The 27,456-nt window shown below is 38.3% G+C and overlaps 1 protein-coding gene across 3 annotated transcripts in view; it reads left to right on the forward strand.

The window, feature by feature from the left end:
- The first annotated feature begins 774 nt into the window (after nucleotides 1-774).
- Nucleotides 775-27,456, forward strand: part of CWF19L1 (CWF19 like cell cycle control factor 1) — a 32,328-nt gene continuing 5,646 nt past the window's right edge. For all 3 annotated transcript variants that reach the window (XM_012768447.3, XM_012768456.3, XM_012768467.3), the window contains exons 1-10: nucleotides 775-906; nucleotides 3,821-3,905; nucleotides 5,055-5,133; nucleotides 5,679-5,780; nucleotides 8,356-8,570; nucleotides 10,714-10,832; nucleotides 15,168-15,252; nucleotides 16,317-16,457; nucleotides 17,338-17,452; nucleotides 18,203-18,282. In XM_012768447.3, the coding sequence (XP_012623901.1) occupies nucleotides 884-906; nucleotides 3,821-3,905; nucleotides 5,055-5,133; nucleotides 5,679-5,780; nucleotides 8,356-8,570; nucleotides 10,714-10,832; nucleotides 15,168-15,252; nucleotides 16,317-16,457; nucleotides 17,338-17,452; nucleotides 18,203-18,282 (1,044 nt within the window). In that variant the 5' untranslated portion in view covers nucleotides 775-883. The remainder of the gene's footprint in view (nucleotides 907-3,820; nucleotides 3,906-5,054; nucleotides 5,134-5,678; nucleotides 5,781-8,355; nucleotides 8,571-10,713; nucleotides 10,833-15,167; nucleotides 15,253-16,316; nucleotides 16,458-17,337; nucleotides 17,453-18,202; nucleotides 18,283-27,456) is intronic.

The following is a 27,456-nucleotide window of genomic DNA, read 5'->3' on the forward strand; positions in this document are numbered from 1 at the left end:
TTGGCCAATTAATTTCTTTCTATTTTATAGTAGAGGTGGGGTCTTGCTCTTGCTCAGGCTGGTTTCGAACTCCTGACCTCAAGCAATCCGCCCGCCTCGGCCTCCCAGAGTGCTAGGATTACAGGTGTGAGCCACCTCACCCGGCCTTGATTAGATTTTGAATGAAAACAAATCCCAGGTATAAAATCAATTTGAGGGGACAAATGAAGAACTTTAAATACGGATGTACATTAGGTGTTATTAGTGATTAATGTTAATTTTCTTATGTGTGTTAATGGTATTATGGTTATGTAGGCTGATGTCCATAATAGAAGATACATGCTGAGTTATTACTGATGTCTGAAATTTACTTTCAAATGATTCAGTGAGAATAAAAGTGCTTGGGCACCTTGAAAGAAAGAGAGAGCGCAAGCAAATTTGGCAATATGCTGACACTTATTGAATAGCGGTAATGACTTATTCTTTTAACTTTTTGATCGGTTCAAAACTCACAAAAAACATGGATGGAGGGAGTGTGCTTTGCCCATTAGATCGGTAGAATGGTTAGGTTCGGTTAGGGCCTGACATTGCGCAGGGTACTTTATAACAGCTCAGTAACTTCAATTGCTCTGAAATTCAAAAATTGTACTTGGAATCCTTTTGGTCATTGCCCCTGCCTCCCTTCGCCACTCTCCTCCCTTCATTCTTCCTTGAGGCGTAACCACCTGAGAGAGCCTTCTTTCCCTCGGCGCTCTCCGTAGATAAGTGAACCTTCATTGGCTAGAGTGCTCTGACGTCTTATTGTAGCGCGGTCTTATTTTCCCCGGAAGCGCGCGCGCGTGCGTCTGGACGCGTTTGGATTCCCAATTTCAGGTGGTCGTTCCTATCCCGGCTATTCGGACGAATGGCACAGAAGCCGCTGCGCGTGTGAGTGACTCTGAATCGGAAGTATCGGAAGTATAGGGGAGGGGGGGAGAGAGGGAGAGAGAGATTGGAGTTAGGGAGCTAGGCCTCCTACATCTTCAGCCGGCTTGATCTCTAACACATCACCTCCCTTCATTTCTCTCTTTACTCCATCTATTTATTTACCAAGTGCTTCTAGACATTGGGCCTGGATTTATCCATAGGGTCCCTTCCCTGGAGCACATTTTTGGGGAAGGAGGGAGCGGTCGGATGGTGAAGACAGGACTTTATTCATTCAACAAGTATTTATTAAAGTACTGAAGTGTGCCAGATTGTCCTAGGCTTTGCAACAGATGGGGTTCTTGCCTTAATGGAGCTTATAGTCTAGAGGAACAGGTATTAATCAAAGAGTCTAGATAAATGTAAAATGACAATAGTGATGAATTGAAGAAAAGGTTCGCAGGTCCGGGAAGGTATAAAATATGGGTACTTGGCTTAATGGTAGGAATCGGGAAGGCTTCCTAAGAAAGTGAAGATTGAGCCCTGGTACAGGTAATACAGATAGTGTTCATTGTACCAGGTAATATGATAATGTATTGTCTAATGACAGGAATACATTCTGAGGAATGTGTTGTTAGATTTCGTCATCGTGTGAACATCATAGAATATACTTACACAAAGCTAGATGGTATAGCCTACTAAACACGTAGGCTCTGTGGTATACCTATTACTCCTAGGCTACAGACCTATGCAGTATGTTACTGTACTGAGTACTTTAGGCAATTATAACACAGTGGTAAGTATTTGTGTATCTAAATGTACCTACACATGGAAAAGGTACAGTAAAAATACAGTATGAAAGATTAAAAATAGTGCACCCTCATAGAACACTTACCATGAATGGAGCTTGCAGGATTCAAAGTTGCTCTAGGTGAGTCAGTGAATGGTGAGTGAATGTGAATGGCTAAGATGTTATACCATACACTACTGTACTTTTTTTTTTTTTATTTATCTGGTCACGTTGATGAGACCTACTGTACACTTTATAAACACTGTACACTTGGGCTACACTAAATTTATAAAATTTTTTTTTCAATAATTTTTTTTCTTTTTATATTATTTCAAAATATTATGGGAGTACAAATGTTTTTGGTTACATGGATCACTTTTGTTATGTTTGAATCAGAGTTATAAGTGTAGCAAACACCCAGATAGTGTTCATTGTACCAGTTAGGTAGGTTTTCACCCATCCTTACTTTCCCCCTCTCCCCTGCTTTATTTCCACTGAGTTTTACTTCCCTCTGTGCGTATGTGTGCTCATAGGTTAGTTCCAATTTAATAGTGAGTACATGTGGTGTTTGTTTTTTCATTCTTTAGATACTTCACTTAGGATAATGGTCTCCAGTTACATCCAAATTGTTGCAAAGGGCCTTAATTCATCCTTTTTCTTCAGTAATAAATTAACCGTAGCTTATTGTAACTTTTTTACTTTATAACTCTAAAATTTTTTAAATTTTTAACTGTTTTGCAATATTTAGTTTATAACACACTTTGTACAGCTGTATAAAAATGTTTTCTTTCTTTATATCCTTATTCTATAAGCTTTTTTCTATTAATTTTTTTTAATCTTTAAACTTTTTTGTTACAAACTAAGATACAAACACATTCATCAGCCTTGGCCTACACAGGATCAGGATCATCAGTATCAATGATCTTATCCCATGGGAAGGTTTTCAAGGGCAATAACATGCATGGAGCTGTCATCTCCTATGATAATGATGCCTTCTTCAGGTATAACTCCTGAAGGCTTCTCCTTCTGAGGCTGTTTTACAGCACTTTGAGAGCCTGAGGCAAGAGGATTGCTTGAGCCCAGGAGTTCAAGACCAGCCTAAGCAACATAGTGAGACCCTGTCTCTACAAAAATAAGAAAAATTAGCCAAGTATGGTGGTTTGCACCTGTAGTCCCAGCTACTCAGGAGGCTGAGGCAGGAGGATCACGTGAACTCAGGAGTTTGAGGCTGTCGTGAGTTATGATGCTATGAGTGAGTCACTGCACCCCAGCCTGGGTGAAAGAGACCCTGTTGAAAGACAGAGAGGGAGACAGAGAAAGGAAGAAAGAAAAAAGGAAAAAAAGAAAGGAAAAAAGAAAGAAGGAAAGAAACAAAAGAAAGAAAGAAAATAAATTATATGAGCAGTGGTAAAACCATGTAAATCAGAATTAGAAAAACTCAGAAATGAGATGATAGAATAAGTCAAGTCACCAAGTCCTTTCACATCTTGGGGCCAGTCCACCTTACCAACCTCAGCTCTCATCATATTCTTCTTCCTGCCCTATAACACCTTATACATACCTCTTATTATAGTCCTTTTCTTAAAATTTATAATGATTAGAGTATCTTCCCTGATTGTAAACTCTTTGAGGCTTGAACTGAGTCTTCCTCCTCTTTATATGTCTAACATGTTCTTAGCATATAATATACTTGGCATATTGCACTTAGCATTTTGTAGGTGTCCAGTACATGTTTATTGAATGAATGACTGACACTCTGTACTAAGATAGTCTCAGTGGAAATTAGAGGATAGACAAATGTGAAAGATGTTTGGAAAAAGAGATTGACAGAACTTGGTGACTGTATGGGGAAGTTTTGACTCTTGGTGACCAAGTTGGTGATAGACACATCCACAAAACAGGAATGAGGAGAAGCTGGCTCAATTGTGGAGGACATGATAAGTTAAATTTTAGATATGGCAAATTGGAGGTGTTAGTGAGACCTTCAGGTGGAGCTGCCCAGTAGTTTACATGCACCGAACCTTTCAAAGTATAACTGCAGAGAGGCTGGATCAGGAATCTGCTTAATCCAAAAGGCTAGTATATACCAAAGCTGGTAGGCCCATTTGTGTTTCCTGAATTGCCATAACATTTATCTCTTGTTTGCAGCTTGGCTTGTGGAGATGTTGAAGGAAAGTTTGATGTTTTATTCAATAGAGTTCAAGCAATTCAGAAGAAAAGTGGAAACTTTGATGTAAGATATTTCTTTTCCTGAACTTAATTTTACCATTATAGTCAAACATGCTAAAATAAAATTTGGGCTTCTTTATTAATTTCTTGATTGAACCCATACTCTCCATTTTTTGTTAGATTGAGTTCCTTTTGTGAGCATAAGAGCCCAGGTGTGGAGTGGTGGGGGGAGGGAGGAGGAAAAGAGACCTATTTACTATAGACCTTTTTATGCTTTTTGAATTTGAATCTTGTTACTTTATTACTGTACAAAAACTGAAAACAGACTAGCAAAACTTCTGTGGGTGATTCTGGCCCATGAGTTTGGGAAGCACAGATCTTATGAGATTTTATGAATCAGACAACACAGATAAGCACAGATTTTATGAGTCAGATAACATGTGCAAATGCTTTACAATCTGAAGAGCCCTATATAAATGTTATGTACAGTTGCCAAATACACTGTAAACTCTTAGAGTACAGAAGAGTATTTTAGGTATGAGGATAATTTGTTCATTGAATTAAAGATTGAGTAAAAACAAAATATGCCCTCTATATCTCAGGATATTTCATACTTTAAGATTTATATTTCACAGAGGGATTCTTTTTTTTTTTTTTCTTTTTAGTAGAGATGGGGTCTCTCTCTTGCTCAGGCTGGTCTCGAACTCCTGAGCTCAAGTGATCCTCCCACTTCTGCTTCCCAGAGTGCTAGGAGTACAGGCATGAGCCACCACACCCAGCTTCACAGAGGGATTCTTTAAAGGTCCATTTCTCTATTAATGTATACTCCAAGGAAAGAGGATGGTGGAGAGAGCCATGGACTAGCAGGGTGGGTCTAGGAATACTTGAGGAACATTCAGACTCTGACTTCTTTTGAAAGTTCAGTTCCCTGACTCCCTTTTGTCCATCTGCAAGTTGAATTTGAAAGCTAGTGAGCCAAAATTTAATAATTCATAGAATCAGTGACTATTATAATTGCTGCTAAAGAATTTGTGTATTGAAGTCTGCAAATTGATTAAGAATAAAAATCTGTTTCTCTTGTCATTTTAGAGGGAAAAAAAGAATAAAAATTTGGTTTGAGGCCATTAAGTAAGATAATTAGTTGAATGTTGCTATCAAGTGTGTACTGTTTGATATTTAAAAATCTCATATCTGTTTAAAAAACTCATTTTAGCTGCTGTTATGTGTCGGAAATTTCTTTGGCTCCACTTCAGATGCTGAATGGGAGGAGTATAAGACTGGCGTCAAGAAAGGTATAGAAATTATTTTTATTTAATGTGATTCCTAATAAAATTTCAAGGGCTGCAGTTCTTGCTGAGTTGTTTTTCACATATTGGTTCTTAAGAATTTCCCTTTTGAGCTCTGCATTGAGCTAGAAAGAATGTCTATGCGTAATCTATGTGTTTGCATTTTGAATTTGGCTTAGTTTAATTCCAGAAAAATAATGCTCTTCTAGGTTGGCAGGAACTGAATAAATACAACCACATATCCTTTCTTTTTTCCAGTTTTAGGGTATTTTATTAAGCTTTTTGGTGTCTGGTTTTCTCGTTATTCATGGACCATCCTCTTTAAGATTATACTTCATTGGCCTAGTGATACCACTTGCTAGTCAAGCCACGAGGTTGGAGCAGTATATCCTTAGCGGTGAGAAGGTTCCACGTTTAGGATTGCTATGGGGGGAATGTGAATGCATAGACTCTTTACTTTTGCTATGAGTATTTTTTCTATGGGGAAGCATTTCTCAAGTTCTAAGGCACATCTGGTAACTGTATGGTGTCATGTCTGTTTTCTTTACTAGCTCCTATTCAGACATATGTGCTTGGTGCCAATAACCAGGAAACAGTTAAATATTTCCAAGATGCTGATGGATGTGAGTTAGCTGAAAACATTACTTATCTGGGTAAGTTGATATTTTTTGTGTTTGTAATGAAGATAATATAGTCTTCTCAGGAATTAGACTGCCAAGAAATTTTGGGTTGGGATTTTCTGCCATTAATACCTAAGAGAATGAGGGTTGGATGGTTCTTTCCCAAAGTCTGTGTCTATGCCAATGTCTATGGCATTTTCCCTTTATTGTCTCCCTCACCTCTCCCCAATCTCCTGTGTTGTCACAACCCAACACATACTTTTTTAGCCAATTAGAGGGATAAACTCTTTTGTCTACAGTGTATGCAGTACTTAAGATATAAATTATGTTCAAATAAAAGAAATTCCAGCTCTCTGGGAGGCCAAGGCGGGCAGATTGCTTGAGGTCAGGAGTTCGAAACCGGCCTGAGCAAGAGCGAGACGCCGTCTCTACTATAAATAGAAAGAAATTAATTGGCCAACTAATATATATAGAAAAAATGAGCCAGGCATGGTGGTGCATGCCTGTAGTCCCAGCTACTCGGGAGGCTGAGGCAGTAGGATTGCTTGAGCCCAGGAGTTTGAGGTTGCTGTGAGCTAGGCGGACGCCATGGCACTCACTCTAGCCTGGGCAACAAAGTGAGACTCTGTCTCAAATAAATAAATAAATAAATAAAAGAAATTCCATATATGTGACCTTCACATATATATAACCTTGATAGATTTATAAAGCTTACTTGTTAGTTCGGCTACCAACTAGTTATCACTGTAGGTTTCACTCTAAGGTTTGGCAACTCGAATTTTTAGTGCTGATCCTTTGGGTTTTTTACTGTCTTTGACCTTTTTATGGTTCTAAGACCACTCTTCAAGTCCAGGTTACAGTTGTTTCCTCCACAACCCACTGTGCTGCTTTTAGTGGTTCTTTCAATGTCTGACTGTTTTCAAAACCCCTGTCAAATTTTTTGTTTTCCCTCCACCTGCTGTCATTCTAGTGACTCTTGGATCATTCAACTCATTTTTTTTCTAAAATGACTACATTGCATTTTCCATTTCCTGTTTGTTGGTCTCATTTCCCTAGAAAGCTTCTATATTCCCTTGCTGTAAATACCCTCCTTCTCCCTCCCCACCATAGTCCATTTTGGCCTTTAGTCTTTATATCTGGCTGTGGCCCTCATGTTAGCAATCTCATCTTACTTCAATCATATGGGGCTCCTTTAAGGAAAAAATTAAGGATAGGATTTTTACTTGTTTGTTGTTTTTTTTTTTTTTTCGTTTTGCCCAGAGAACATGACACTAATTGTTTGTTGTTTTTAACCACAGTTGTGAGATATACAATTTGAAATCTGTTGTTGTAGATCTTAAACATGGGGCTGACTTATGGCAATTCTTGGTGTAGTTTTTAGATTTAGATTGAGTACTACTATAGATATTTGGCAGCCATTTTACTATATGAATTTTGTGCCAGGAGTGGAAAGAGCAGCTGAAGTACTTGGGCTATTTTTGTGAAATAGATTTTTTGGATCCAGTAGAAGGAGCAAGCAATGAACTTGATGGAGAACATGTGTTAGTGAGCTTGAAGTGCTTATAGAACACTCAACATGGAATTGGAAGTGATAATTCTTTCTAGAGTATCAATATTGAAGAGTATAGGCTTTGGAGAGTTGGTCTTATGATGATGAAAAATAAAGCTGAGAAGAGGATCAAATTGTTAAGGAAGAAACATAATGAGAAGGGAAGCAGGTAGATGATCATACCTTGGGAGGGGTATATCTTCTTTTAGGGGTTGGGCAAAGAGAGGCAAAAGCACTTAGAGGACTGTCTAGAGAGGTTAAAATATTGTCAAGTTTGTAGAATCTAAATGAAGAGAGAATAGTTTCAGGAGAGGATGCCATTGGCAATTACAGGGTGATCAGTGACCTTTAACAGAGTGGTGGGAGAAGTAAACTAAATTGTAGTGGCTTAAGGAACTAATAAGAATAAGAGGAAAAGCATTTAGAGAGCCAGGACTACTCTTCAGAAATTTGAAACTAAAGAAGAGGAAGTTCTTAGTATATGTGTTCATTTTGGATGGGGATGACTGAGCATGTTTTTCTGAACAGAAAAAGTCAGTTGAGAAGAGGAGACTCAATAGATGAAAGGGAGGTGAAATTGTTGGAGCAAGAACTTGAAGGCAACAGGAGAGAATGGAATCAAGGCCACAAGCCAGGAATAACTCTGGAAGAGAGTAGAGTCTCTAGTTTTTCCCAAGCAGTTGCTCTTTCCAAATGTTTTCCTTCACTTAGAAGTTGTTGCCTGCCTGAAGAGTACATCTTTTCTATACTGTAGTTTCTTCAGAACTGCAGTTATTTTTTCTTCTCATTGCCTCTTCCTGTGTCCGGGTGTCTGGGTTTCTTTTAGTCTATGTAGAATCTTCTCTAGAAAGCCTTTTTCTTAATCTTTTGCTTCCCAACTTTTTTGAGTAATATTTGTAAGGCACCTAGAATAAGCAGTACAGGAAAGTTTACTGTCCTTCAGGCATGCAGAATGGCAGGGATGTAGGAGAGTCATGGCATGGGGTGATTCATCACCATATTGATGGCATTTTGTTCTGCAGTTTTGACTAAAACTTGTTTAATTTTCTTTGAACCCAGGTCGTAAAGGTATCTTCACTGGAAGCTCGGGGCTGCAGATTGTATACCTCAGTGGGACAGAGTGCTTACATGAGCCAGTCCCAGGTTACAGTTTTCATATCAAGGATGTGTCTTTCCTGAGAACAATGCTGTGTTCAACCTCCCAGTTTAAGGGTGTTGATATTTTGCTCACATCCCCGTGGCCCAAGTATGTGGGGAACTTTGGGAATTCTTCTGTGAGTAGTGCTTGTTCAGCTGGAATATCTAAAAGCAAATTGTACTAGCTTAAGTTGGATTTTTTGGTTTTTTGTTTTGCTCTTTATATTGAGTATTTTAGCTCTTGGTATGTTTCACTAGAAATCTTTTGTGAATTTTTTTTTTAGGATTCTAAATGCTATATCAACTGACCAAAGCAAAAGTTGATCTTATAGAAGTGTGATTCACAGATGAGCTTGTTGAAATCTTAGATATAAGTGAATGGTTTTTTTTTTGAAACAGAATCTTTGTTGCCCGGGCTAGAGTGCCTTGGCGTCAGCCTAGTTCACAGCAACCTCAAATTCCTCAAGCAATCCTACTGCCTCATCCTCCTGAGTAGCTGGGACTACAGGCATGTGCCACCATGCCCGGCTAGGTTTTTAAAATTATATTCTCTGGTTCTAGTGTCCTCTCAAGCTTCCTTTTGATATGTTTTGAGGGTTCACTAATTTTCAGTGAAAAGATTGACAGCTAGTGGCAGTTCTGCAGTTGTATTTTCCCTCTTCCATTCTATATTATTACTTATTGACTATCAGACTATTTTTAAAATTGAATCATTATGGGATAGAGGCTAGTGATCTCAAGATCTAAAGATGGGAAACAAGGTGTTGAAAACTAGATATTTCTCTTAGTATTTCATCCTAACACTTTAATGTTGGGATGCATTGGAGCTCATCATTGCATTTGATTTTAGTATTTTTATAAGTAATCTTCAAGAAAATGTGCATCAGAAGTGGCAGCTATCATGGGGAGTGAAATATTACATTGGTGTAAATAAGCCTAAGGAAGATCTTGAAAAGGTTGTGTGTGAGGACAGAAAGCATCAGCTGAACATTAGTAAAGGGCAGTGTAAGAATGCATTTGGGGACAAATCTATGGGAATGGATTCAGAATTATCAGTGATGATCCCCAAGAGGGCCCTGTAGAGCATGCCCATGTAGAGGTGCCCACTTCAGCACCATGTGTCTGTGACTAAAAAAGGCCAAGAAGATATCAGGCATTGTCAGGGAGGTTGTTGAAAGGAAAAGGGTCAATATTCTCTTCCCTTTCACAAACCCATGGTTATTCTTCACCTGGAAAACAAGGGCTAGTGCTTGTTGCAGCTCACGGATATAGCAAAGCTAGGGAAGCTCAGAGAAGGGCTGTTAAAGTGATGATGGAAGGGAGAAGGACACATGTGATGCTCTGTGAGAAAGGATGAGAAAATGAGGCCCCTTGATTTTGGGGGGAGATGAAAAAGAATTTGGATCAAAGTTTATGAATAATTATGCAAGATATTTATAGGGGAGAAAAGTATAGTTTACCAGTCCCTAAAATACTGTGACTAACCTCAAGGTAATTCCCCACCCTTCAGCAGAACCTAAAGGAGGCAAGTGTAAGACAAAAGGAAGTTCCTGCTTTACTTAGTGGAACATAAACTTTGGTAATTTTTTTATTTCCAGCTAATGCTTTCTCAGACTAGAGTTTATAAATAATGTTATGGATGAGAGATCACATAATAGGTTGTTAACGGAAGCTAAGGATGTTCTGAGAACATTTGTTCTGAGAACTTTTGACAAACTGTATGTTACTTTAAAACTGTAAAAAAGGTTGTGGTTGTGCCCTTTCATGAACTGCCACTTCCTTGACTGAAACAAAATAAAGGAATACTTGATTATGTGATGAGGTCTTTGAATATTCTATACCAAATATTCTACTGGTCCTAAGGGCCCTGAAGGCTATATTTTAGTTTTTATTTTCTGCCTTGACTATGACTATCTGCATTGTCAGAACTACAGGTACATTACAAAGCAAACTAGAAGCACAGTTTGTGGGCTCCAGAGAGTGCTTACTTTCCAAAAAAGGTTTTCATAATCCATGTTTTGGGTATTAATATGGAGGAGAGTTACCTTTTAACCTCTGGCTATCAACAATTGTACCTATTTCTGCATTCATAATAGTCTAGTTCCCTTATTTGTTTGATTAATCTGTGATTGCCATAGTATGAAATTCACTGTGCAAATCATTCTGCCCACATTTATGTCCACATATAAATTTCAAAGACATTTCAAAGTGTGTTGTTACTTCTTTGTGTTTCTTGATTACTGTTGGGTCTGTATGGATGACTGAGTTTCTATTTATTAGGGAGAAGTGGATACCAAAAAATGTGGCTCTGCTTTGATCTCCACTCTTGCCACAAGCTTGAAACCAAGATATCATTTTGCTGCTTTGGAAAAGACCTATTATGAGAGGCTTCCATATCGGTGAGCAGTATTTCATTCTTTTTGGCTTTTTGAAGAATTTGCTTTGGGTCTTCCATGTAAATGTTCCTTGTTCATTTTTAGCCATATAATACCTTGGTTCTATTAATATTTGGTTACACAGACAATGAAATGAGTGGCTCTCAAGTCATTCAACTTCTCTGAATTTGTTCCCTAATTTGAAATATAAGGGATTGGACTATAAGTTTCCTTAAAGGATTGAGGGTCTGAGGTAACAATACTATTTAACCATTATAGCTCTTTGTAGCACATTAGGTCCTGTTAGGTCCCTTTGATCAGGTCAAACTAGTACTATATGTCTTTTTTACTTTTATTTTTTTTGAGACAGAGTCTTACTTTGTTGTCCAGGCTAGAGTGAATGCCATGGCATCAGCCTAGCTCACAGCAACCTCAAACTCCTGGGCTCAAGCAATCCTACTGCCTCAGCCTCCCGAGTAGCTGGGACTACAGGCATGTGCCACCATGCCTGGCTCATTTTTTCTATATATATTAGTTGGCCAATTAATCTCTTTCTATTTATAGTAGAGATGGGGTCTCGCTCTTGCTCAGGCTGGTTTCGAACTCCTGACCTTGAGCAATCTGCCCGCCTCGGCCTCCCAGAGTGCTAGGATTATAGGCATGAGCCACCACGCCTGGCCAGTACTATATGTCTTAACAACTCAGTTCTCAGTATAATCAACTTAACTCTTACCTATCTTGACTGATTAAGTGATAAAGGATATGGATAATCCCTTTATCCCTAATTTACCCTGAAAGGGTAACTTTTTCATTTTTTTTAAACAAAAATAATATATGTGCTTGTTGCCACCTGAAAAAATATAAGTGAGCAAAAAGAAGAAAATAATTGGCCTCCCCCCATAATCCCACAGCTTGATATATAATCATAGGTAATAGAGGTTTTTCTGTTAAATCTCCATTCCAGAAAAATCTCTTATTCTCTAAAAACAGAGGTTATGGGAGCAAGCCACTCAAAACCTGTACAACTTTTAAGAATCTGAATACACAGTTCTTCATAGAACATATACAAATGACCAATAGGCACATGAAAAGATGCTCATATCATTAGCCATTAGGGTAATACAAATCAAAATCACAATGAGATACCACTTCACACCCACTACGATGGTTATAATCAAGAAGGCAAATATGCAATAACAAATGATGGCAAGGATGTGAAGGAATTGGAACCCTCATACGTTACTGGTAGGAATGTGAAATAGTGCAGCCACTTTGGAAGACTATTTGCAGTTTCTGAAAAGGTTAAACATAGGAGTTACCATATGACCCAGCAGTTCCACTCTTGTTCCAAGAGAAATAAAAACATAAGTTCACACAAAAATTTGTACAAGAATGATCATAACAGCATTATTCATAATAGCTTAAAAGTGGAAATAACCTATCACTTGTTGAATAGATAAATGAAAAGTGGTATATCCATATGATGTAATGTTATTTGGCAAGAAAAAGGAATAAAGTACTGACATGTGGTCCAACACGATTGAACCTTGAAAACATTATGCTGAGTGAAAGAAGCCAAACACAAAAGACCACATATGGTTGGGCATGGTGGCTTATGCCTGTAATCCTAGTACTCTGGGAGGCTGAGGCAGGTGGATTGCTCGAGGTCAGGAGTTCAAAACTAGCCTGAGCAAGAGCGAGATCCCGTCTCTACTATAAATAGAAAGAGATTAATTGGCCAACTAATATATATAGAAAAAAATGAGCCAGGCATGGTGGCACATGCCTGTAGTCTCAGCTACTCGAGAGGCTGAGGCAGGAGGATTGCTTGGGCCCAGGAGTTTGAGATTGCTGTGAGCTAGGCTGATGCCATGGCACTCACTCTAGCCTGGGCAACAAAGTGAGACCCTGTCTCAAAAAAAAAAAAAAAAAGACCACATATTATATGATTCCATTTATATGAAATGTCCAGAATAGGCAAGTGCATAGAGATAGAAAGTAGATTAGTGATAGCCTAGGGCTAGTTGGAGGGAAGTAGGGGGTGACTGCTACTAGGTATAAGGTTTCTTTTTGGAGTGATGAAAATGTTCTGAAATTAGACCGTGGTGGTGGTTGCACAACTCTGTGAATATATTAAAAACTATTGAATTTTATGTGTAAAATGGATGAATTTAATCATTTTTATTTTAAAATGAGCCAAATGTCTTCACAACATTTTTATCTATACTTGTGTTTTCTCTGCAGTATTAATTTTCTATTGCTGGTGTAACAAATTACCACAAACATTAGCTCCTAGAGGCCAGCTACATTCCTTGGTTCATGTGCCCTTGTTCCATCTTAAAGCCAGCAAGTGGCTTGAATCCTTACAACTCTGACCTTCCAATTCTCTTTTCCCTCTGACTCTCTTCTGCTCCCTCTCCCATTTTTACGGACTCTTGTGATTGTGTGGGGTCTACCCAGGTAATTCAGGATCATCTCCCTCTTAAGGTCAGCCAGTTAGCAACTGATTAGCTGATTAATTCCATCTGTCACTTTAATTTCCTTTTTGCTGTGTAAGATAACATATTGACAAATTAGAGGGATTATGACATGGACGTGGGTGGGGGGATTATTTTGCCTCACACCTGGGTAGCATAATAGTAGCGAGTGTTAGTAGTTCTTGAGGCCACTGCACTAGTCGCTACTTATATTAAAGAAAGACACTTCTGCAAGATATTCACCTGTTTCTTTTCTTAATGTCTTCATATATTGTTAAAGTTTTTCTTGTGAGAAAACTTCTTTCAATCATTTTTTAAAATTGTCAAAAATTGCATATGAACCAGCATGACTTTCACCCAATACTGACATCAGTCTCCTATTTGCCAATTATGAATGTGCCTGTTCTCTTTAAAGAAACAGATTGTAGCAAAACAGACTATATTTTCACGTTTTTCTTTCAATCATGTGACTATAAAATATATATTTATATAAAATGGTCTTATACTAGATTTTTTAGGTTTTTTTTTTTTTTTTTTTTGAGATGGGTCTCGCTGTGTTGCCCAGGCTAGAGTGCAATGGCTATTCACAGGTGTGATCCCATTACTGATCAGCACAGGAGTTTTGACCTGCTTGTTTCCGACCTGGGCTGGTTCACTTCTCCTTAGGCAACTGATGGTCCCCTGCTCCCAGGAGGTCACCATGTTGATGTCAAACTTACTGCAGACAAACCGATTGGTATAGCACATTACAGCCGAGAACTCCTGGGCTCAAGTAATCCTACTGCCTCATCCTCCTGATAGCTGGGACTATAGGCATGCACCACCATGCCTGGCTGTACTAGATTTTTAAAAAATAAAATATGTTGTGACAGATTCAGGAAATTTCTGTAGCATGAGAAAAATAAAGGACTTTAAGGATTGACATCTATATTTATTAATGGTCAACTCACTAAAAATAAAAATATATATGTATAATATCAAAACTAATTTCAAATAATAGTCGCTCAGTGTAGAATGGTTTTAAAACACAGAAACAGGCTGGGCGTGATGGCTCACGCCTGTCATCCCAGCACTGGGAGGCTGAGGTGGGCGGATTGCTCGAGGTCAGGAGTTCGAAACCAGCCTGAGCAAGAGTGAGACCCTGTCTCTACTAAAAATAGAAAGAAATTAATTGGCCAACTAATATATAAAGAAAAAAAACAATAGCCGGGCATGGTGGCGCATGCCTGTAGTCCCAGCTACTCAGGAGGCTGAGGCAGGAGGATTGCTTGAGCCTGGGAGTTGGAGGTTGCTGTGAGCGAGGCTGATGCCACGGCACTCTAGCCTGGTGACAGAGTGAGACTCTGTCTCAAAAAAAAAAAACCACAAAAAAACACACAGAAACACTCAAAGTGGCTTGGTATATATAGTTTCCATATTTTTTCTATGATATAGACACTCATGTATTTTTATATTTTTCTTATAAAAATGAAATATTACTAATAGAGTCATGTTTTTTACACTTAGAATACATTTCTTTTTAGTTTTCATTATTTTAGCTTTTTATTCTACACAAAAGAGAATAATAAAATGACCCTTATGTACCCATCACCTAGCTTCAGCAATTATCAACATTTTGCCAGTTTCACAATTCTTTTAAAACCGAAAGTTGGAGTTTTGATGCTTTTCAGAGATATGATCTCATCTCTTCCTAACAATAGTCCTGTGAGTGAGGGGTTTGTTACCTTACTAGATGGATAGGTAACTACCTGAAATCATGTGACTTGTGGTGATGGACTCAGGACCCCTGCTCTTTTCATGGCCCCATGGAGTCTACATATTTCATAATTGCAAATCAAAAGTAAAAGTGTTGGTAACTTGTTATCTCTCAAATATGTTCTAGAAACCACATTGTCCTACAGGAAAATGCACAGCATGCCACTCGGTTCATAGCTCTGGCAAATGTTGGAAATCCAGAAAAGAAAAAGGTAAAAATTTGAGTATTTGGTGGTAATGTTCATTGTCTTCTTGATAAGTGTTTCCTTTGCCCAGTTTAACATTCAGGTCTTCTCTTCTCTTCTCTCAGTCTGTGTCTTTACTCTCAGGAACAGATTAGCCTCAGCCTTAAGGAACTCATACTTCAATCAAAGGGTGTGCACATTTTAAAATGTGGCAAGCATTATTAACTTAATCTCAGAGTTTTTTTTTCAGTTTATCAGCAGTGTATGGTATTTTTCTCTCATTCTCATTGGGTAGCATCACATTTTTATTAAAGGTCTTGCCAGTCTCATAGATGGAAGATTGTTACTTAATTGTATTTCCCTGAGGATATGCAGGTTAGCCATCTATTCCTATCTTATCTAAAGTTTTCAATGTCTGTGCCAAGATTCTAGATATTTACATGAATATTTACTTTGCTACTAATCTCTAAGAAAATTTTTCAGCATATACAGCAGAATTTGTATAATATCAGAGAGGGAAACCCAAAGTTGTCCAGTTGTGTTTTTCATAAGGAAAAAAGTATAGTAATGCCATGATTTTGTTGACAAAGTACACAAAGATAAAAGACTCAAAGTCAGAAGTACTTTGTCTTCAAGTGTTACAGAGAAAGTCCTGCTGGGCCCTGTGATGACTTCCTTATTATTATTATTTCCTTATCTGAGTGAGAACCCCTGATTTATGTAAGGGCTGGGGCTTTGATTTGTTGCTCATTACTTCATTAGCCCTTTGTTAGCCCTTGCATAGACCACTGAATTGACACTGTGGCCTCAAATCCACATGTGGCCCTCTAGATCCCCACGTGCAGCCCCTCAACTGAATCCAAACTACAAAGAACAGATCCCTTTATTAAAATGATTTGTTCTGTAAAATTTGGATGTAGTCAAAAGGCTACACTCAACGATCCAGAAGGCCACATGTGACCCCAAGGCCGCAGGTTCCCCACCCTGGCTGAGTTTCAGATGCTTCCTGTGAAATCTTTACAGTAAAATAAATTGATTACACTTGATTAAACAGTATTTCCCCTAATGTTGTTATGTTCTTTTTCCTAAAGTATCTTTATGCCTTCAGTATTGTTCCCATGAAACTAATGGATGCAGCAGAACTGGTAAAACAGCCTCCAGATGTCACTGAAAACCCTTATAGAAAATCTGGGCAAGAAGCACCCATAGGAAAGCAAACTCCTGCCTTTGAGGTATGTTCTGACTGAGAGGTGGTATCTTCTGGGCAGGATTGCCCATTATAGGTGTGTTTTTCCTGGTTAATTTAGTACAAAAGACAAATTTAATCCTTAGAATCTAAATCTTTTTTTTCTTGGGAAATCATGGTGGTGTTTAGAAAGTCTTAGTATCAGTGTTTTTTATTGTAGTTGGCACTTAACAGTTTCAGATGTTAAGTCTTTTTTTGTCTAAACTTGATGCAGATGTTAAGATGCATATGTTAAGTCTTTCCTTTTCCAAAGTTGATTATCTATTGGCTCTTCAGGCAAGGATCTAGCTGCTTGGTAGCAATGTGATTTGTGATTTTGTAACAATTGCTAATAGGTAAATAAGAATCACTCTGAAGAAATTTTCTTGATAGCAGACTTTTCTGAAATTAATTTTTTTCCACACTAAAGCAAAGGATGTCAAGTTCCCTTCTATTTTTCATGGTCTGCTTTGTCAGACTTTTCTTTCTTGATGAGCAGCTTTCTCATCTCTTTAATTAAAGTGGAATTAGTCTGGTTTGACCTGTGAAATTGTGGGACTACACTATGTCCCTATTGAGAGAAAAAGGAAGAGGAATTTGGGTGAGTTTATCTTCTGTTTTAGGCAAGAATTGCTCTGTATCTTGCATTTTAACTTGTTTTTCCAAAGAGATGAATTTGGTGTTAGCTTGGTCGAGTGTTGATTTGTATGACTGAGAGTCTAGACATCAGGATTGGGAAGATATTTTTCCTTCCTAGAATAGGCCAAAAGGGCTGAGAAGAAAGATAGAAATGACGTGGCGGGAATGTTCCCTAGTATGTGAATGGTTGGCTACTTGTCTAAAGGTTAGGTGAATAATATTTACCCTTCTGCCTTTGGCCATTCCAGGAAGAATCAGCCTGTCAGTTTTTCTTTGATTTAAATGAAAAGCAAGGAAGGAAGCGTCCATCCACCGGCAGAGATAGCAAATCTTCTCCACACCCAAAGCAGCCTCGCAAACCTCGTAAGTATCTTGGTTCTAGAGGTCTCCTGTGTGAGCAGTAACTGTTATTTTGAGTTTTGTTTGGAAAGCAGCATTGCTAAGAGAACCTGTTCTGGTAGAGGAGAATGATCTTGGTCATTAGGACCAATAGTAACTAAAAATAAAATAATATAAAGATAGCCTGACTTTGAGACTGTCTGAAGCTCTTTCTGTAAGAACTATGGAAAGAAAAAGCCCCTTTCTTTTGTGTCTGTGAAACATGCTGAGGTAAAGAGCATACAAAACATGTAGGTTCATAAAATAGTAGAAAAATTGAACTGAGAGGAAAGTCTTTAAGACTATTTTATTTAGATTCTCTACCCCCTTGTTTTAAAGAAGAAGCTGACCTTGGAAAGGTAAAGTATTTTCCAGGGTCATATGCCTAGCTAATGGCATAGCTGGGACTAGAACTGGGGCTCCTGACATTCAGTTCAGTGTTCTTTTATTGTAGTGTATTGCCAGTTATTTGCTACTTTAGTTAATATGTGATTATCCACTTGGGGATCACCTACTTGTGGATTGGTTACAAATTCAGAATTTTTCTAATGGAGGTTAATTTCATTGAAAATGGTGATGGGGGTCATAGTTAGGAACACAACAGGCCCAACCCACTGTGGCACTGCTGTACGATTCTCTGTAGGATATAAAGATCAGACAAGGCTGAGTTCTACAGGGTGATTATATGCTGTAGTGCTTGGACCATAGTAACACTTGGCTTTCTTCTGCATGCAGCTCAGCCTCCAGGACCCTGCTGGTTTTGCCTTGCCAGCCCTGAAGTAGAAAAGCATTTGGTGGTCAACATTGGCACACATGTGAGTTACTTCTATGGACCTTTTACAGAGGAGATGCCCATTTGTTTTTTATTAACTTTATTGAGGAATAATTTGCATATAACATTTACCAATTTTAAATACGTGATTCAATGACTTTTAGTAAGCTTACTGAGTTGTACAACCATCACATAGTAGTTTTAGAACATATCTGTCACTCCAGTAAGATTCCTTATGCTTATTTATGGTTAATCCCTTGTTCCCACCCTCAGCCCCAGGCAGCAATGAGTCTACTTAATGTCTCCATAGACTTGCCTTCTCTGGACATTTCTTATAAATAGAGTCATACAATATGTGGTCTTTTGTGTCTGCTTCTTTTACTTAGAGTATTCTTGAGGTTCATCCATGTTGTGGCATATATCAGTATTTCATTTTTATTACCATATCGTGTTCTATTGTATGGATATACCACATTTTGTCTATATGCATTCATCAGTTGATGCATATTTTGGTGGTACTTTATGGCTATTAGGAATAATGCTGCTATGAATTGCATGTGAGTCTTTGTCTGGACATATGTTTTCATTTGTTTTGGATAGATACCTAGGAATGGAATTACTAGGTCGTGTGGTAAATTTATGTTTAACTTTTTAGGAAACTGCCAAACTATTTTCCAGAATAGCTGTACTATCTTATATTCCCACCAGCAATGTATGAGGGTTTCTGCTTTTCTACAACCTAATCAACATTTGTTATTGTCTGTCTTTTTTATTATACCAATAGCCAGTTTGACAAGATAGCTCCTTCTTTTACTCCCTGTCTCACAAATAGGTGTGGTTCTCCTGGGGTGATGCTTTCATATAATTCTTGAACTCTCTGTATTTGGAGTCCATACTACTTGAGAATGATGAGTTGCTTTTGATAATTGCTATTGAAAACAGGGATTTTCTTCATCCTAAAAAGGAAGTCTTATGTTGCTATGTACCCATCCATATTGGGTTAAAAATGTTGATATTCTTTTTATAGCTTCAGATTCAGAAAGTTGAGCTTATTAATTTTTATTTAGAATTATGTAATGCTGGGAATTGATTCATACTACCAGTCATGTCAAAGACTAAAGTGATAAGTTCTCAGTTTTGCCTAGTAGCAGAGTATGTAACTTCCTAATGACAGGAATACCCATATACACATTCCTGGTATGAGTATCTGAGAACCCAAGATGATGATTATAAGGTTGCCTGGTAAGCACTGAGTCAGACTATGAGAACTGGATGGTCTTGATTGAGTGTGATGTTACTCAGGCTGTGGAAAGCCCTGATGACTGTATGTCTTACAGGAAAGTCATTCTATTTCCCATTTCCCTTCATACTTTTGCTTGGGCAGTGCTCCATTTGAGATTAAATAGTACCATTCTTTGACCCTCATTTCTCTGGGTTCCCTATAGACCATTATCCTCCTTTTTCATTCATTTAGAATGAAGAAAAATTAATTTTCAGCACTGTAGTCACCCATAGCTAAAATTAGATGTTCCCCAAGGGTTCTGAGGGAAATATTTATAAACAGATTTTGCAGTAGTTTGACTGTGTCCCCAAAATTTCATGTGTTGGAAACTTAATCCCCAATGCAATAGCGTTGAGAGGTGGGCCTAATAAGAGGTGATGAGGTCATGAGGACTCTGCCCTCATTAATGGATTAATGTTATCATCACGGGTGTGGGTTAGTTATCTCAAGAGTGGCTCAGTAATAAAAGCAAGTTTTGGCCCCCTCTTGCCGTTTGCCATGGGATGATGCAGCACAAAGGCCATCACCAGATGCCAGTGCCATGCTCTTGGACTTCCCAGATTCTAGAACCATGAGCCAAATAAATTAATGTTCATTATAAATTACCTAGTCTGTGGTAGTCTTTTACAGCAACACAAGACAAACTAAGACAATTTCTTCATGTGTAGTGTGCTTCTGTAGATAGATGCTTTCATCCATTTTTCACTAATTTGTTCTAATTTTGGTTTCTTTTATTTATTTTTATTTTTTTTATTTCAGCATATTATGGGGGTACAGATTTTAAGGTTTCAATAAATGCCCTTTCCCCCTCTCCCCCCACAAGTCTGAGTTTCCAGCATGACCATGCCACAGATGGTGCACATCTCACTCATTATGTATGTATACCCATGCCCCTCCCCCCTCCCACCTGCCCAATACCCTATTACTGTAGTACCTATGTGTCCACTTAGGTGCTGCTCAGTTAATTAACCAGTTTGCTGGTGAGTATATGTGGTGCTTGTTTTTCCATTCTTGGGATACTTCACTTAGTAGTATGGGTTCCAGCTCTAACCAGGAAAATATAAGATGTGCTATATCACCATTGTTTCTTAGAGCTGAATAGTACTCCATGGTATACATATACCAGATTTTATTAATCCATTCTTGGATTGATGGGCACTTGGGCTGTTTCCACAGCCTTGCAATTATGAATTGTGCTGCTATAAACATTCGAGTGCAGGTGTCTTTTTTGTAGAGTGTCATTGGATCATTTGGGTAGATGCCCAGCAATGGGATTGCTGGATCAAATGGTAGATTCACTTGTATCGCTTTAAGGTATCTCCATATTGCTTTCCACAGAGATTGAACTAGTTTGCAGTCCCACCAGCAGTGTAGGAGTGTTCCTCTCTCTCCGCAACCATGCCATCATTTATTGTTTGGAGATTTTTTGATAAAGGCCATTCTCACTGGGGTTAAGTGATATCTCATTGTGGTTTTGATTTGCATTTCCCTGATGATTAGAGATGTTGAGCATTTTTTCATATGTTTGTTGGCCGTTCTTCTGTCTTCTTTAGAAAAGTTTCTGTTCAAGTCCTTTGCCCACTTTTTAATAGGGTAATTTATTTTTTCTTGCTGGTTTTCGTGAGTTCTAAGTGTATTCTAGTTATCAGCCCCTTATCAGATATGTAGGATGCAAAAATTTTCTCCCATTCTGTAGGTTGTCTGTTTACTTTCATGACTGTTTCTTTGGCTGTGCACAAGCTTTTTAGTTTGATCATGTCCCATTTATTTATTTTTGTTGCTGCTGTGATTGCCTTTGGGGACTTCTTCATAAACTCTTTGCCTAGGCCGATGTCTAGGAGAGTGTTTCCAACATTTTCCTCTAGAATTCTAATAGTTTCATACCTTAGGTTTAAGTCTGTTATCCAGGGTGAGTTGATTTTTGTGAGAGGTGAAAGGTCTGGGTCCTGCTTTAGCCTTCTACAAGTGGCTATCCAGTTTTCCCAGCACCATTTATTGAAAAGGGATTCTTTTCCCCAGTGTATGTTTTTGTCTGCTTTGTCAAAGATTAGATGGCTATATGAGGATGGTTTTATATCAGGATTCTCAGATCTGTTCCACTGGTCAATATTCCTATTTTTGTGCCAATACCATATTGAATTAATGACTATAGCTTTGTAGTATAGTTTGATATCTGGCATATTAATGCCTCCCATTTTGTTTTTGTTGCCTAGAATTGCTTTTGATATTCGGGGTCTTCTTTGGTTCCATACAAAGCGTAAAATTATTTTTTCTATATCTGTGAAGAATGCTGATGGGATTTTAATAGGTATTGCATTGAATCTGTAGATCAGTTTGGGTAGTATAGACATTTTAATGATGTTGAGTCTGCCAATCCACGAGCATGGTATGGATTTCCATCTGTTTACATCCTCTGCTATTTTCTTCCTCAGTGTTTCATAGTTCTCCCTGTAGAGGTCTTTTACGTCCTTGGTTAAGTATATTCCTAGGTACTTTAATTTCTTTGTTGCTATTGTGAAGGGAATTGAGTCTTTGATTTGGTTCTCAGTTTGATTGTTGTTGGCGTATACGAATGCCTCTGATTTCTGTGTATTGATTTTGTATCCTGAGACTTTACTAAATTCATTTATCAGTTCCAGGAGTTTCTTGGTTGAATCTTTGGGGTTTTCTAAATATAATATTATATCATCAGCAAAGAGTGAGAGTTTGATCTCTTCTGCCCCATTTAGATACCTTTAATTCCAATTTCCTGTCTCATTGCGTAGCCACGACTCCAGCACTATGTTGAATAGAAGTGGAGATAGTGGGCAGCCTTGTCTGGTTCCAGTTCTAAGTGGGAATGCTTTCAGTTTTTCCCCATTCAGTATGATGTTGGCTATGGGTCTGTCATATATGGCTTGTATCATTTTTAGGTATGTTCCTTCTATGCCTATTTTATTAAGTGTTCGTATCATGAAAAGGTGTTGAATTTTGTCAAAAGCTTTTTCTGCATCTATTGAAAGAATCATGTGGTCTTTGCTTTTGCTTCTGTTTATGTGGTGAATTGCATTTATAGATTTACGTATATTGAACCATCCCTGCATCCCTGGGATGAAGCCCACTTGGTCGTGATGGATTATTTTTTTGATAAGCATCTGGATTCGGTTAGCTAAGATTTTGTTGAAAATTTTTGCATGTATATTCATTAGGGATAGTGGTCTGTAGTTTTCTTTTTTTGTTGCATCCTTTCCTGGTTTTGGTATCAGAGTAATATTCGCTTCATAAAAGATGTCGGGGAGGTTTCCGTTCTTCTCGATGTTGTGGAATAGTTTCTGCAAGACAGGTACTAGTTCTTTGTAAGTGTGGTAAAATTTGGGTGTGAAACCATCTGGACTGAGATTTTTCTTTTTAGGGAGATTTTTAATTGCTGTTTCTATTTCAGCTCGTGAGATTGGTCTGTTCAGGAAATCTATTTCTTCCTGGTTGAGCCTAGGGAGGCTGTGCGTTTCTAGAAATTTGTCCATTTCCTCCACATTTTCCAGTTTGTGTGCATAAAGATTTTTCTAGTACTCATAAATTATATCTTGTATCTCTTTGGGATCAGTTGTGATATCTCCTTTTTTGTTCCTGATGGAACTTATTAGAGATTTATCTTTTCTGCTTTTCATTAGCTTAGCCAATGGTATGTCAATTTTGTTTATTTTTTCAGAGAACCAACTTTTTGTTTTATTAATCTCCTGAGTAGCTTCCCTGTTTTCAATTTTGTTTAGTTCGGATTTGATCTTGTTGATTTCACTTCTTCTGCTGGGTTTGGGGGTTGGTCTGTTCTTCTTTTTCCAGCTCTTTGAGTCATTTCATTAGATTGTCTATTTGTGATCTTTTTGACTTTTGGTTATAGGCATTTATGGAGATAAACTTTCCTCTCAAAACTGTTTTAGCTGTGTCCCAGAGGATTTGATAACTTGTCTCTCCATTGTCATTTTGTTCATAGAATTTTTTTATTTCCATCTTGATTTCTTCATTTATGAAGTAATCATTTAGTAGGAGGTTGTTTAATTTCCACGTTTTTGTGTAGAAATGTGAGTTTCTGTTAGGGTTGATTTCTACTTTTACTCCACTGTGATCTGAGAAGATACATGGTATGATTTCTATTTTTTAAAATTTCTTGAGGTTTACTTTGTGTCCTAGGATATGGTCAATCTTAGAGAATGTCCCGTGAGCTGATGAGAAGAACGTATATTCAGTGGATTTTGGGTAGAATGTCCTGTAAATGTCAGTCAGACCCAATTGTTCTAGAGTTTTGTTTAAGTCCATTATTTCTTTATTAATTTTCTGTTTGGAGGATCTGTCTTGTGCCGTCAGTGGGGTGTTGAAATCTCCGGTGATTATGGAGTTGCTGTTAATCAATTTGCTTAGATCCAGTAAGGTTTGCTTTATGAATCTGGGTGTACCTAAGTTGGGTGCATATATATTTAAAATTGTTATCTCTTCTTGTTGAACTGTGCCCTTCACCATTATATAATGACCCTCTTTGTCTTTCACTACTTTTGTTGGTTTAAAAACTAAATCGTCTGAAATTAGAACTGCCACACCAGCCTTCTTTTGGCTTCCACTTGCTTGGAATACTGATATCCACCCTTTTACTTTTAGTCTATATGCATCCTTGCAGGTTAGATGTGTTTCCTGAAGACAGCATTTTCTTATCCATTCAGCCAGCCTATGTCTCTTGAGTGGAGAGTTTAAGCCATTCACATTTATTGAGAGAACTGATAGGTAAGGTAGATTACTGTTCATTCTGTTGGGTTGGATGTTATTGCTTTGATTTCTCTCTTTAGCCATTATAATATCTGGCCTTTAATCTTTGGGTTTTGGTTGTTTTTATATTTGTGAGTTTTTATTATGGTGTTCCGTGCGTAACACTATTTTGAGTACTTCGTGTAGGGCTGGCCTTGCCTTGGTGAATTCCCTGAGACTTTGCTTATCTGAGAATGTCTTTATTTCTCCTTCATATATGAAGCTTAGTTTTGCAGGGAATAAGATTCTAGGCTGGACATTGTTTTGTTTCAGAAGAGTGAGAATGGGGCCCCAGTCTCTCCTTGCTTGTAAAGTCTCAGTAGAAAAGTCTGGTGTTATTCGAATTGGCTTTCCCTTGTATGTTACTTGCTTCTTTCATCTTACAGCTCTTAGAAGGGCCTCTTTAGTTGATATTTTGGTCAGTCTGATGACTGCATGTCGTGACGTCTTCCTGTTTGCATTGAATCTCCCAGGGGTCCTCTGAGCTTCTTCAACTTGTATATTGAGATTTTGAGCAAGGCCTGGGAAATTTTCCTCTATTATATCTTCAAACAGCTTGTCTAACCCTTGAGTGTTGTCTTCTTCCCCTCTGATAACCCTATGACCCTCACATTAGGTTTCTTCACATAATCCCACATCTCTTGTAGGCTTTGCTCTTTTCTCTCGTTTCTCTGCTCTATCTCTGTGATGGTTTTATTTAGTTGGAGGATGTTATCTTCAATCTCTGAGATTCTTTCTTCTGTTTGATCTACCCTGTTCTTGAGACTTTCCACTGTATTTTGTAGTTCCCTGAATTGATTCTTCATTTCCAGGAGTTCAGTAAACTTTTCTTCATTGTGTCAATTTATTTAGTGAACTTTTGTTCCAGGTCCTGGAGGCTTTTTGTGGTTTCTTTGTGTTGGTTATTGAGTTGTTCTTGCAAGTCGTTGAATTTTCTTATGATCCACATACGAAATTCCTCTTCTGTCATTTTGGTTGCCTGATTTTGGTTGGTGTCTGTTTCTAGGGGGCTGGTGCTCCTCTTTGGGGGTGAGTTTTCCATTTGGTTCTTCATATTTCTGGAATTCCTTCACTGATTTCGTCCCATGTTGATCGTTGTTGTTTTTTTCCTTTAGGTTTTCGTTTGGGTATTCACTCGCCTTGTTTAGTTTCTGAGCCGGGAGGTGGTGTCTGTTAATTTTGCTCTCTGAAGTGACCTTTTCCTGAACTTATCCTAACAATCTGAGAATCCCTGCACCTTTTTATTTTTTTTGAGACATGGTCTCACTCTGTCATCCTGGCTGGAATACAGTGGCATGATTATAGCTTACTACTGCCTCAAATTCCTGGGCTCAACCGATCCTGTCACCTCAGTCTCATGAGTAGCTAGGACTACGGGTGTACACCTCAATACCCAGCTAATTTTTTTGTAGAGATAGAGTCTCACTATGTTGTCCAAGCTGGTCTTAAACTCCAGTCCTCAAATGATCCTCCTGTCTTAAACTCCAGTCCTCAAATGATCCTCCTGCCTTGGCCTCTCAAAGTGTAGGGATTACAGGTGTGAGCCACTGTGCCTGGCCTAAAGACCATTTTTTGTGGCCTCCTATAGACTGACTAGAGTCTCAATTTCATCCTACACTCTAAGTCACTTTGAGGAGTTATACTTCTGCCTGTATTGTTTCAAGCTGAAGAGTCCCAGTCTTTTATATTTATTTTTTATGTTTTGGCACATTCCTATGTTGAGGGAGCACTAATGGGGCCAAGGCCTATGACACAATTGAGCCATAGAGCCTGTGGATAAACTCTTCAGTGGAAGACGAGCAAACTTGGAAAGGAATACCCTTTTTGGATTATCTCTTTGGACCTGTTTTCCTCTTTAGATTAGTTGATGTCATTTTTCTTTCCTACACAATTTGTATAGTAAGGCAGGCTTTGGACTGCCTTCTGTTTGAGAAGCCTCAATGTGTACAAGATCCCATGCAGGAGAAAAAGAGATTTGGAGTGGGTGACTAGCTTAGTGCTGCTGGAGGCCTCAGCAAGTAATGACCTTTTCTTTCCATTCACCTTTCTATTGTCCATGGTATCTAACTCAGGGTATGGGCCTGGGGGATGATCAAGGAAACCTGTTTTCTTCTCAGCTAGACCTGAAGCTGGAGGGGAAAAGGGTGTTGTTTGTGGCCCAGCCCAACACCCCAAGTAGGCCACATGAGCATTTTGGCCTAGAGCCTACACTATCCTTTGTCCGGTAGAAACTTCTTGGGAACCTGTAATGGCCTTTGGGTATCTGAGGGGAACGGTTTGGGATCCTCTCTCTGCCACCATTTTTTAAAATCACCTTTTACTATATTTTTTCCCTGACTTTTTCTGCCTTTGCTGTGCCTTCCTCAATGGATGTACATAGAACTATGTTTATGGCCCATAGCCACAGATTGGTAAAAAGGGGGAAGGACTACTAAGAGTCTAAAATAACTATTGCAAGATCCATGCATTTTACTTACGGGAGAAAAATTCATTCAGGTCCTGTTACACGTTGTTAGGTTTGAAGTATAGAAAAGATGAAAGGGTGAGAGTTTGAAAGGGAGGGAGGAGATTGGGTAAGTAGTGAAAGTATTTACAAAGACTTTAAGCATTGCATTGGAAGTGGGGGGAGCTATTTAGTCTAGACTTCAATAGCCAAAGAATGCACATCCCAATATAAAAGCTGATGTTTATGGCAGTGACACTCTGACATGAAGAAAAGACTAGAAGACTCAGGCTTCTAGAGTAACCTTTTAAAACAAGTAAAATTAAAAAATGGTTATTGTAAAAATCTAAAAAACATTTTAGTACCTATGAGGTTTTGATGAACATTAGTCATCTGGGAAGTTAACTTTGTCGATGTGCTCAGGCCACTCTGCCAAATAAATCAAGGATGATCATACGTTAGTTTGTCTCTAATACTTATCCTGCCATTCTATTGGACTTTCCCATCGTAGATGAAATATAAATGACTCCTTCCTTTAGCCTTAACCTTGATCCTTCCACACTAAGAGTATACTTTGGATTGTTTTTTTCTAAAGTACCTATATTTGCTTACATTGATACTCTTGGGCCCTTCTGTGCTCACTCACAGTATCTTCCTTTCAAGGAGTATCTGAGTGGTAGAACAGTCCTGCATGTATTGATTTTTACAGAAATATTTTT

The sequence above is a fragment of the Microcebus murinus genome, chromosome 14 (genome assembly GCF_040939455.1).
Source record: "Microcebus murinus isolate Inina chromosome 14, M.murinus_Inina_mat1.0, whole genome shotgun sequence".
Lineage (NCBI taxonomy): Eukaryota > Metazoa > Chordata > Mammalia > Primates > Cheirogaleidae > Microcebus > Microcebus murinus.